The following is a 12,667-nucleotide window of genomic DNA, read 5'->3' on the forward strand; positions in this document are numbered from 1 at the left end:
TCTTCTCCTCAATTTCTCAACTGTAAAGAGGGAACATCAAGCCCTTAGCACAGTGTCCAGCCCATAGTCAGTGGCAGCTCTTTCTTCAGGCATCACTGTGTGGCTTTGAACAGGCACAGCCAGAGGAGTTGGGGATGTCCCCTCTGTTGCTGCCTCCAGGGTGGGAATTGCTTTAAAACCTTTCAGGAGACTGGGCACAGTGGCTCACGCCTATAATCCTAGCACTTTGGGAGGCCGAGGTGAGAGGATTGCCTGAGTTCAGAGGTTCGAGACCAGTCTGGACAACTTGGTGAGACCTCATCTCTACAATAAATCAAAAAAATTAGCTGGATGTGGTGGCACCAGCCTGTGGTTCCAGTAGTTCCAGCGACTTGGAAGGCTGAGGCAGAAGGATAGCCTAAGCCCAGCAGGTCAAGGCTGTGGCTACAAGTGTACCACTGCACTCCAACCTGGGCAACAGAGTGAGACTCCAACTCAAAACCAAAAAACAACAAGAAAAAACCTTACAGGAGCAATGTGGCTCTATCTATCAAAATGTAAAATACACCAACCTTTCAGCCCAGCTGCCATATTTCTCAGAATCTGCTCTGCATTAGCACCAGAACAAAGGCACAAATGCATGTACAAGGATGGTTCCTGAGAAAAATGCTGGACGTTATTCAAGTGATTGTCAATAGGGGACTGGCCAACAAAGAGGATGAGGCAGATTGATATGAACCAAGACAAGCAATGCCCACATTATAATATGAAGAAAGTCAATTGCAAAATCATATTTGGTGTATGATGTCATTTGTGTGAAAATGTAAAATAACTATAAAAATAGCAGGCCAGGCGTGGTGGCTCATGCCTGTAATTCCGGCATTTTGGGAGAGGCAAAAGAATCACCTGAGCCCAGGAATTTGAGACCAACTAGGCAACATGGCATGTATAATCAAAAAATTAGCTGGACATGATGGCATGCACCTATAGTCCCAGCTACTTGGAAGACTGAGGTAAAAGGATCGCCTGAGTCCAGCAAGTTGAGGCTGTGGTAGCCATGATTACGCCATTGCACTCCAACCTGGGCAACAGAGTGATACTCCAACTCAAAAAAAAAAAGAAAGAAAAGTTTGCATTCCATCCATAAATAAGTATACAAAAATATCCATATCCATACCCATATATTTGTCTGAGTGTGTGTGTGTACAAATCAATGTTTTGCTGGGCACGATGGTTCACACCTGTAAACCCAGCACTTTGGGAGGTCAAGGCAAAAGGATTGCCTGAGCCCAGGGGTTCGAGACAGCCAAAGCAACTTGTTAAGACCTCATCTCTACAATAAACCAAAAAAATTAGCCGGGAGTGGTAGCACACGCCTGTAGTTCCAGCTACCCGGAAGGCTGAGGCAGAAGGATCACCTGAGCCCAGCAGGTCAAATCTATGGTCACTATGAGTGTGCCACTGCACTCCAGCCTGGGAGATAGAGTGAGACTTCAACTCAAAAAAAAAAAAAAAAGAGAGAGAGAGAAAGGCATATAAAAGTTTACTGTACTATTCTAACAAATTTGTTTACATTGGAAATATTTTCAAAATAAAGTTAAAAATATAACATAAATAAAAATAAAGATCAAATGAAAGATAGTCAAGCTTCTGGGAAGCCCACTACAGATGAGGGTGCAGAGGCCTGGAAGGACCTTTAGCATGTGGGCGAGGCCTATGGCCTCCAGGAAGGGTTGAGGTTTAAATCTAGGTTAAATGAATGGCTTTATTTTTTCTATGACTCTTTTTCCCAAATATCCAATGTCCTTGGCAATACTGTTGAATCTAGGAAGAATCACAAATGCAGTTTATGGTCTGACCAAGGAACTGAAGAAAGCCTTCTGTCGATTCTGATGACTGGCGTGACTGGTTTTTATGGTGCTGCCAAGTCACAGTTTGGGAGACAAGGCCAGAGAGTCTGTCCTTTCAAGATCCAGTCACCACAAAGGTTCGCCTGAGTCCATGGGAAGGTTCCAGATCGGGCTTTCTGACAGCCAGTGTCCTCACCTTCGATGATCTGCTCCAATGGCATCAGTGACTCTGTCAAAGCCCTGCTCTCTGAGAAAAGAGCAAACAAAGCAATTTCAGCAAACAGTGCAGAATGGGCCCTGCTCTTCCAGGAAGCCTACACCCACCATAAGTGTACCATCCCTTCCCAGGTACATCCAATGCCCTCTTCATCCCGGGACCTAGAGATATTTCGACCCAGGCTTTCAGAGCAGGAAGGGAAGTAGTGTTAAGACCTGACAGCTTCCTGGCATCGAGTCAGTGTGACCTAGTTAGTGGGAATGTTACCAGGATTCCTGAGGCTCCTCTTCCTCAAATAAATGGACAACTCTGCCTTGTAAACACCACTGCCTTGGAGGTTAATACTGACTCCCCTTGGCACTTTTTGTTCTTTGTCAAAAGAGTAATGAAGTAATCCCCCCACCCTCAGGTTTAGAATGTATCCTGCACTCATTTTTGAATGAATAATAAATAGATGAATAGCACCCCCCTTGAGTCATTCCAAGTTAACTTCTCCTAACTTCTGTTTCAAGACACACACGGCCCCACTCACTTCAAAAGGGCTTCTAGCTCCCGCTTGATTGTGCCCACCACGGGTGGCCCCTGGTAGGTGAGGGCTGTGTACAGCTGCACCAGAGAGGCCCCAGCCTGGATCTTCTCCAGCGCATCCTGCCCGCTGCAGACACCGCCAACTCCGATTATGGGGATTCTGCCTGCAGAGAAGCACGTGGCAACACCAGGAAGAAGACAAGACCCAGGACCTCAGTCTGGCTTCAGGCCTACAGCCCCTTCCCTTCCCCCACTTCACCCAACATGGCAGATTAGGGAACAGTGATTCTGATCACGGCCCAGGAGCTCAAACCACACACAGATCTGAAGACATAACAGCAGAATCCTTGCCTTGGGTGAGTGCATACATCTCCCGAATGGTTTGAGTTGATAAGTCCCGGAGTGGCTTCCCACTCAGCCCTCCTGTTTCTGAGCACAGGTCACCCTGGAGGCCAACAGGGCGACTCACTGTGGTGTTCGTGACAATCAATCCATCAATGCCCAACTGCAGTACAAGACAGAAAAAAAGCCCCGAGTCATGGCACTGAAGGACTCGGAGAAGCTCCTATGGAGATCTGAGGCAACAGCTGGGCCAGGTGCCCCCACAATAGCCCCCAGAAGAGCAAGAGCTATACCAGTCCTCAGTAACTTTGTTGCTTGAGCATCAGAATGAGCCACAACTTGACAACAGTAGCCATCACATATGGACCACCTATAAGGCTCCACTAGGACAAGGTTTAATCCTTATAACAACCCATTTTATAGTGTCTCCCCCTCTGAGGCCTCAGGTAAGTGGTGGACCCAGGATTTGAAGCCATAACTACCAGACTCAGTCCGTGTTTCCACAACCCTCTATGCCATAGAGACTTGATGTTCAGTCAAACTGAGTATACTCCAGTCCCAACAGAAACGGGCCATAGATACCAGTATAAACCTTAACCTTGCTGGATGAAGATGAGGAAAAGAGGAAGGAAGAAGCTTGAGAAAAAGACTCATTCAAACATTTAGACTTTTTATAAGATGAATTACACTGTGACAGCCACTGAAACAGTCTTCAAAGAGAAAATCACAAAGAGAAAATCACAAGGCTGCCATCTAGAGCTATCCCTACTGGCCAAATGGTCTCTGCAGAGCCCAGGGCCCCAACTCAAACCTCTTTCACCACATTGGCGATGTCCTCCTTGTCCTGCGCCGTGAGATCAGGGGCGATCTTCACAAGTACCGCTGGCTTACGGGCTTCCTGCAAGGCATCCCTCTCCTGCAGCACCTGGGGCAACACATGACCAGAGACTGAGACCCCTGGATCATGGTCTGACAGTACAACTGTGACCTACAGCACAGGTCAGTGTGTTTTTTCTTTTCTTTTTTGAGTCGGAGTCTCATTCTGTTGCCCAGGCTGGAGTGCAGTGACACGCTCATGGGCACCGTAGCCTTGACCTGCCGGGCTCAGGCAATCTTTCCACTTCAGCCTTCCAAGTAACCAGAACTACAGATGCATGCCAGTACACCTGGCTAGTTTTTTTATTTACTGTAGAGACGAGGTCACACCAAGTTGCCCAGGCTGGTCTTGAACCCCTGGGCTCAGGCAACCCTCTCACCTCGGCCTCCCAAAGTGCTGAGATTATAGGCTTGAACCACTGCGCCCGGCTTTTCTTTTCTTTTTGAGTTGGGGTCTCACTCTGTCACCCAGGCTGGATACAGTGGCACAATCATGGCTCACCACAGCCTTGACCTCCTGGGCTCAGGTGATTCTTATGCCTCAGCCTCCCAAGTAGCTGGGACTATAGGCAAACAGCACCACACTCAGCTAATTTTTTAATTTTTATTTTTGTAGAGACAGGGTCTTGCTATGTTGCCTAGGCTGGTCTTGAACTCCTGGCCTCAATCTTCCCACCTCAGCTTCCCAAAGTGCTAGAATTATAGGCACCCAGCAAGGTCGATGAGTTTTCACACAAGCTATCAAACTAAAGCATGAGCAATTCTCCTTTTCAGGAATCCCAGGCTTCAGTTATTCAGGGGACCCATCGAGATGGATCTGACTTGGTTCTTTTGAACCAGGGGATCCCCATTGACATGACAAATATCTTAAGGTTTTTTAGATCTGTTCCTAAAAGGGAACTAGTAAATAGTGCCATCAGTACTGGGTGATGAAAAGGCATTCGATTCACTCATTGTGCTAGGTGCAAGGGACAGAGCGAAAATGAGAAAGACATAGTTCCTGCTTTAGTGGCAGTCACAGGTAACTGAACAATTAATGACTATCGCCTATAACCAGTGTTGTCACAGGGGATCAGAGGGTGCTTCAGGAGGGTACAGCAAGGGTCCTAACTGTCCAGGTGCTGAGAACAGCTTCTGGGAGTGATGTCAAAGCTTCACCCTGGAGAATAAACAAGAGCAGGTGGGGCAGGCTGGCAGAAGGGGCCATGGTGGTGTAATTGCTCACCCTGGTCAGCAGGCAGCGCAGCTCAACTTTTTCCTGAAGGCTCCGCAGCCCAGCAGTGTTGGGGCTGGACACATTCACCACCAGGTAGTCAGCCAGGGGCCCCAGCACACGAACTCCCTCTACGTAGTCCGCAGCAGCATCCTCTGAAGTCTTATTCTTCCCCAGGTTTATCCCCAGCGGCAGTCCATCTGTAAATATCGCCAGCCAAGATTCTGTCCCCACACACCATTTCCTGCGCAACACTGAGGACTAAACAACCCAGGAGCAGCCTCGTAGGTCTTCACCTCCAAACTTGAACTTTCCCACACCAGCTGACAAACAGGGGAAACTATGGCATGGTTCCCCTGCCTGCTGACGAAAAACAGCTCGCCATCTTTGTACAGAAAAGTCTGGGCAACTATGAGGATGTTACACTGCATTTTGCCCTTTTATTTTTCAAAAATTAATGGAAAACGGATAAATGAGGAGTACAAATACCAGTGATACAAAAAATGGGTCTCAGAAGTTGTTGTTGTTATTGTTGTTTTTGAGTCAGAGTCTCACTGTCAACCAGGGTGGAGTGCAGTGGCACGGTCAAGGCTACTGCAGCCTCAATCTGCTAAACTCAATCCTTCCACCTCAGTCTTCCAAGTAGCTGGAACCACAGGCACGTGCCACCATGCTGGCTAATTTTTTTTTTGAGTTGGAATCTCACTCTGTCACCCAAACTGGAGTGCAGTGGCCGCTTGTGGCCACTGCAGCCTCGACCTGCTGGGCTCCGGTGATCCTTCTGCCTCAGCCTTCCAAGTAGCTGGAACTACAGGCATGCGCTACCACGCCCGGCTGATTTTTTGATTTATTGTAGAGATGAGGTCTCACTGCCCAGGCGGATCTCGAACCCACGGGCTCAGGCAATCCACTCACCTCAGCCTCCCAAAGGCGTGGGATTACAGGCTGAGCCACGGAGCCCAGCTTAATTTTTTTATTTATTGTAGAGATGAGCTCTTGCCATGTTGCCCAGGCTGGTCTCAAACCCCTGGGCTCAGGTAATCCTCTTGCCTTGGCCTCCCAAAGTGCTGGGATTACAGGCATGAGACACCGTGCCCCACAGGCCTCAGAAGTTTAATAAAACTGAGAATAAACAAATCAATAGGCATGTCAGAAGGGATAACTTTAATTTCAAGGGATGCTTGTTGGTCTTGCGTCAAGTAACTGGAAGTACAGTTGCGAAGAAAAAAACTGAACTAAAGAACATGTATAAGCTGGGCATGGTGGCTCATGCCTGTAATCCTGGCACTTTGGGAAGTAGAGGCAGGAGAACTGCCTGACGACAGGAGTTCAAGACCAACTTGGGCTACATAGAGAGATCTTGTCTTCATAAAAAATTTTTTAAATGACCCAGGTATAGTGGCACACACCTGTAGTCCCAGCTACTTGAAAGGCTAAGGCAAGAGACTTCAGTTAGTTATGATCACACCACTGCCTCCAACCTAGGCAACAGAGAAAGACTCTAATTAAAAATAAAAACAAAAAAAAACCATGGGAAAATATTTTCCATTATCATGCCTAAAATGTAGAGATGTAATTATGTTTTTTGAGGGTTTTTTTTTTAAACAGGATCTTGCTCTATCATCAGGCTGGAGTGCAGTGGCACAATCATACCTCACTGCAACCTCAAACTTTTGGGCTCAGGCAATCCTCCTGTGTCAGCCTCCTGAGTAGCTGGGACTAGATGTACACACTACCCAGTTAATTTTTTATTTTTTGTACAGATGGTGTCTCGCTATATTAGCCAGGCTGGTCTTAAACTCCTGGCATCAAGCAACCCTCCTAGCTCAGCCTCCCAAAGTGCTGGAATTACAGGAGTAAACCACTGCACCCGGCTTATAATTGTTTTATAATTTATAATGTTAGTTCTCTGAGAAAAGGGACTCCCCTGTATAACTGGGGTAACCTTACATCTTAGTGCCCCCAAGACAGCCTGATTACCCCTGTGGTCTGGGCATAATTATTAATGTCTGCCCTCTCTCACTCTCAAAAGTATCTCAATTTGCACATAAGTAACACAGTCGTCTTACTTAAAAATCCGTGGAACTATCAGTTGACTTACATTTTAGAACTCCAGAAAAAATTCTTTCTCAGATACATGCTATGTGTGAAAGAAAGAGGTTGCCTGTACTTGATTTCACCTAAGATACGATCCTAATTGCAAAGGCCAGTGGTACGTTAATGGTACAGGCTGCATTCTCCATCATATGAGGGCTGGGAAAAGCCCTAGCATACCAAGTTAGCGCAGAAAATGTGTGTCAGATCAGGGAGGATTGAACAACAACATCTAGGATGCTAATTACACCCCAAATCACACTTTCTTATCATCAGCCTGAAAGTAAAAGAGATTTGTGTAGCTACCTTTTTGGTGGAGGCTCAGGGGAGGGGACCAGAACCCAATTAGAAAAAAGCTAGAACCTCAGGGCTCAGGCAATCCTCTCGCCTCTACCTCCCAAAGTGCTGGAATTACAGGCATGTGCCACTGTGCAGGGCAGTGGTGAGGGCTCTGAGACAAAGTTTTTCTATTTTTTAAAAGTAAGACATTATGGTATTTAAATATTTGTGGGGGGAGGAAATCAATGTTCTCTAATCAGTCAAAGGAGTACTTTTGTTTAATAAGCATACCAAAGTACTCTATGCCTGAGGGCTTTCCCACATTCATTCCTTCTATAGTCAGGATTGCATAAAGCTGTCTGCCCACATGGGGCTCCTAGTCCAGTCAGGAAAGCTTGTTTCACTTCGTATTTGTAACAGAGAGATACTCTGATTATCTCTATTTTAAAGTTTGGTGATTCTCAGCTGGGTGATCTTGTACTCTTAGGAACATGTGGCAATGTCTGTAGACATTACAGAGGGTGCTACTGGTGTCTCATGGGAAGAAGTCCAGGACGCTGTTAAACACCCCCGAATGCACAAGACAGTCCCCAAGAAAGAATTCTCCAGGCCACTACATCAGTAGTGCCAAGACTGAGAAATACTGCTATAGAAGAAACAGCTGCCGAAAAAGCAAGTTACATGCTAGAGGCGAAACAACTAGCTTGTGGGATAGCAGAGATTTGAACCCAGGCCTGTCTGACTGCACCAACTCATTGTGCTCTGGTAAGTGGGACCCACAACAACATCTGCAACTTTAATACCCTGCATGAAAAGTTTAAATAGTTGTCTAGCTGTATGGCCCCTGTTAACCACTGTGAAAGCAGCTGAGTATCCGAGGATCCAGGCCTGGCTGTTGTTCCTGTGAATACCAGAATCCGAGGGTTTTGAGTTGAGTGTTTGTGGATGCTGCCATATAATCCCATGCTATTCCTGTTTTGCTAGACTTTTTCTAACTTCTCATGCTGTCTTTGTTGACTTCTGCTGGCCATTGTCCCTGGCAATGGCCTTTAAGACTGGTTTCAGCTCTTTGGGAGACCTAGAGGACCAGAAGAGGGTTGACTTCATTCTGGAGCCGAGACAGGGAATGATTTATCCATGATACATGCCATTTCCCCTCCTTTTTCAACTTGACTCCCTCACTCCCTAATTTTTTTTTCCTGCATATGAGCCAAAAGATGAGACCAAGAGTACAAATTTAAAACTAATCTAATCATAAAAACCAAAGGTCACCACCACCTTCCCTCAGAGTAAACAGCACTTTATTACTTCTGTCTGTGTCTGCTGTTGAACCTCAAATTAGTTCAGAGGAAAGAGAGGATCCTTCCGTTTCTTTCTCTGTGGCTTAAACAAATAGTAGCATTCTCAAAAGAGAACTTGCGCCCAAGTGAATCACGTTATTTTCAATAAATTCCAACAGCACTGCTATAGCAACTGTCTTAAGCATGATTAATGTAGGAAACATTAGGAAAGCATGTTATTATTATTCTAAATTAGGTTTTGCTTGAATTAATTTTTATGCATGGTTACTAAGATGTAAAAGAGTTTCTGAATTGCTAATTGTAACATTCCTTCTTTGGAGATGAGATGCGATTGGGAACACAAGGGCGCCCTGCTGAAGGATTTTTAGTTTGAACATTTGCCTGAGGGCCAACATATTATTTAGTCAGTAGCCTGCTAAGGAACTGGAGCTCGACACCCGTGGAGTCTTTAGTTAAAGATTTTCTTTTAGCATCACCCACCTGAATCTGCTTTGAGGAAAAGACACAATAGATATTAATATCATATTTTCATGGTGTGCAGAGGGTAGGAGAGGAAGAAGGCAATCCCCTACAGAGCCAACGGTACTCTTTTCTTTATGTCTTCAATTCTTTTTGTAAGTGAAGATGGAAATAAGAAAAGTTACATTTCAGAAACATTGATTGAATGTATACCAAGTGCCAGGCATATACTGAGTGCTGTCCATGTGCTCATTTCACAGGGTTGACTGTGTGTCTACCATGTGCCAGATAGGGCAGGTGTGGTTGATAGATGAAGGGATGAGACAGATTCCTACCCTCAAGGAACTTAGGAGGATGGACAATAAGTCCCCAATATGAAGTGGGCAAGGGAGAAGGTGATTGGAGGTGAGTGACAGAGAGGATGGCAATAGGGTCAGAGAGTGTTGGCCCCACAGAACCCTTTGCAGGGGTAGGATCTTGGCTTTTCTTCTGAGAAAGCTGAGATGCAGAGAGCCCAGAGGTTTCCAGCAAAGGTGGGATGGATCTGAGTTTTGTCCAAACAGGGTCCCTCCACTGTGGGATAGGTCGTAAACCCTGGGAACCAGAGTGAAAGCTGGGAGACCTGTCCAAGGATGTGCAGCTGCTCATGGTAAGAGAATTGTGGAGATTTATGGACTGTGGCTACAGGAAGAGGTAGAAAGAATCAGCTGGATTCTGGGTGGATTTTAAAAAGCTGGCAGACATTGTGGGTAGACTGCAAAGAGAGGAGGCAGAGAGACACCAATGTTCTCAGTCTCTGCACTTGGAAGAAGGAATTTCTATTACCCAAAGTGGCAGAGAGTGCAAGAGGGAAAAGACAGTAACTGGATTTGGGGCATAGGAAGTTATACATGCTGATTTGTCTTCAAAGGAAGAGATGAATTAGATCTTAGATATCAGACCATGGAGTCAAGGAGCAGGCCCAACACAGAAATGAAAATTTAGGAGTTATCACAGTACAGAAGGTATTTAAAGCCATGACAGGAGGCTCATTGCAGAGTCAGTGTAGATAAAAAGAGCTAAATCCTGAACCTTGCGGTATCCCCATGTTAAGCGGTTTTGAACAATAGAGGCTGAAAAAGGAGAACTCGTGAGGTAGGAGGAAAACCAAGGGATTGACATCCTAGAGGACAAACAAAGTGAGACTGCACAGGAGATGCTCCCACTGACTGGCAGCTGCCCTGGAGCATGAGACATAATTCTCCAAGGCAGCTTCTCCAAGAAACTGGATGTCATCCAGGCCCTTCACTGGCATGGTCTCCATGCAAGGCCCCAGGAGGGGCCCTAAGGATATAGTCACACATTTTTATAATATTTGATAAAGAAAGATATTTTAACCACAATTAGTTAAGATGTAGTTTCTTCCCATTTGACTTTGTTTATGGTGTTTGAGCAGGAACATGGGGTATTTTGGGATCCAGCTACAGGGAAGTTGACTTGGGAACACATTTAACTGGAGATTAGTGAACTATAACGACATGTTAAAGCCATTTCTATGTTCAGTTGAGTTATTGCCAGGATTCCAGGGTGAGTCTGACTTTAGGGATACTCCATGGCCCATTTACCAGGTATCTTGTCCAAAGGGCAGGACCAGGTCGTCTCTTGATACAGACATGTCCTCTGGTGCCCAGTACCAGGAGTATGTGGATAGTGAAGGAAGAAGATGTGCAATGTATGAAGCCAGAAGCCGGTCTATAAACATTTCTTCTAAATCTTAGAGTTTGTATATGACATGAGTTTGATGGAGACTTTCCTAAATTTGACAATACAATTGTTTGTGCTGTTACCAATAATACATTGTGAATTGAAAATAATGTTTTCCAAACTCTTAATAGTTAAAAAGCAAATTTTGATCAGCCATGATGGAGGGAAGATTGAATTACCTTTCTACTCTCTCCGAAGAAAATTATAATAAACTCTCCATGTCATAGAAAGAGGTAATCCAAAGTTACATAATAATAAGATGCAAGGATAAAAGCATTGCAGAGGTATATGGTGATAAATAACAATGACGAAGGATATTTTTCTAGATTTTATGATTATGGCATTTGCCAGGATTTTAAAATTAAAATGTTGTTATGATTTATTTTCTTATTCTAAATATCTATTTGCTTTTACATCTAATTTTGCTTTGCTGATTTTTAAAAGCACCCCTTTACAAAGTGCAAATGTTTCAGTTCCCCTAAAACCTGGTCTTGCTCCTGGTGATGGGAATATTTAGAGAGGAATGGGAGAAGCCTGTGGACAGCACTGTCTAGGGTTGTCACCTAAAGGAGAACAAAAGATGGAAAGGTCCCTAGGTGGGATGGTAGACACATTTATAATTTCAAAAATAATGAAAATAATTTTATAGAGGAGAAAGGTCTGATACTGACGAACTTGGGTGGGTTTAAGAGGATGAAATTGGTGCTTTGATGGAAAGATTGGAAAAATGAACAGGCATTTAGATGGGAGTGCCTAGACCAGGCCAGATGGCGATTCAGCTCAGTGGGGAGATGAGGTGGACAATATGAGGATGTTCTTATTCTAAGTTCTTTCAGCAACCTGTGAATCAGTTACCACATATTATAGATAAGGAAATAGGAGCTCAGGAAGATGAGCATACCTGCTGAGGTACTCAAATAGGAAGTGATAGATTGTCTCTTGACTCTTGCAGTACAGGGCCAGAACAGTACCTGGCAAATAGAAGTTTCTCAAAAAAAAATTTTTTTTTGAGTTGGAGTCTCACTCCATTGCCCAGGCTGGAGAGCAGTGGCACACCTCGGCCACCCCAACGTCAACCAGCTGGGCTCAGGTGATCCTTCTGCCTCAGCCTTCCAAGTAGCCAGAACTACAGGCACACATGCTACCACACTTGGCTAATTTTTTTGATTTAATGTAGAGATGAAGTCTCGCCAAGTTGCCCAGGCTGTTCTCGAACCCGTGAGCTCAGGCAATTCCCTCACCTCGGCCTCTCAAAGTGCTAGGATTACAGGCTTGAGACACCATGGCTGACCAAAATATTTTATAAAACCAATTAATATTAAAGAATAAAAACACATTTTTCCTATGGAGATGTCTTAATAGTCCCGACATGGTCCTCCAAGAATTTCTAGCCTTTGACCTTACTCTCCCCCTCCCCCTCAGACTGGGTGATGTTCACATATCCTTAAGGTCTTGACTTAGATGTCAGTTCTTCAAGGAAGACTTCCTTGACCTATGAACTAGGTTAAGCTTTCACTTAAATATCTTCCTTTCCCATTATGCATTCTTTTGATGGCAATCTCTCACTACCTCAATCAGATAATTGTTGTGTAATTATTTTTGAACATCTGTCTCTCTTCTTAGAACTATAATCCCAGAGAGTCTTTGTGATATTATTAAATCCCTTGTACCAGACCCCTAGAAAATACTTTTTATTTATTTATTTTACTGTTGGAACAATGAGTTGTTTGAATAGAGTTAAAAAAATGAGAATTAGATTATTTTTCTTTTTTTGAGCAACGTAAGT

General features: G+C 44.7%; 1 protein-coding gene across 1 annotated transcript; it reads right to left on the reverse strand.

The window, feature by feature from the left end:
• Nucleotides 1–1,505: 1,505 nt before the first annotated feature.
• On the reverse strand, nt 1,506–10,432 carry DHODH (dihydroorotate dehydrogenase (quinone)). The gene is made up of 6 exons (XM_021714568.1): nt 10,348–10,432; nt 5,018–5,205; nt 3,728–3,841; nt 2,926–3,079; nt 2,579–2,738; nt 1,506–2,076 (listed from the first exon to the last, which is right to left on the reverse strand). Exons 1-6 carry the CDS (start codon nt 10,430–10,432, stop codon nt 2,022–2,024), a joined length of 756 nt encoding a protein of 251 aa, XP_021570243.1. The 3' UTR covers nt 1,506–2,021.
• Between the last annotated feature and the right edge of the window lie 2,235 nt (nt 10,433–12,667).

The sequence above is a fragment of the Carlito syrichta genome, unplaced genomic scaffold, assembly GCF_000164805.1.
Source record: "Carlito syrichta isolate Samal-C Ts95f unplaced genomic scaffold, Tarsius_syrichta-2.0.1 Scaffold305678, whole genome shotgun sequence".
NCBI lineage: Eukaryota > Metazoa > Chordata > Mammalia > Primates > Tarsiidae > Carlito > Carlito syrichta.

Excerpts from the sequence above, each read along its gene's own strand:
- DHODH (XM_021714568.1), bottom strand. The coding sequence starts at position 10,432 with ATGCCAGTGAAGGGCCTGGATGACATCCAGTTTCTTGGAGAAGCTGCC. Across the intron at positions 5,206-10,347 it reads ATGCTCCAGGGCAGCTGCCA|ATGGACTGCCGCTGGGGATA; the intron begins GTCAGTGGGAGC and ends CGATATTTACAG. Across the intron at positions 3,842-5,017 it reads TGCGCTGCCTGCTGACCAGG|GTGCTGCAGGAGAGGGATGC; the intron begins GTGAGCAATTAC and ends GTGTTGCCCCAG.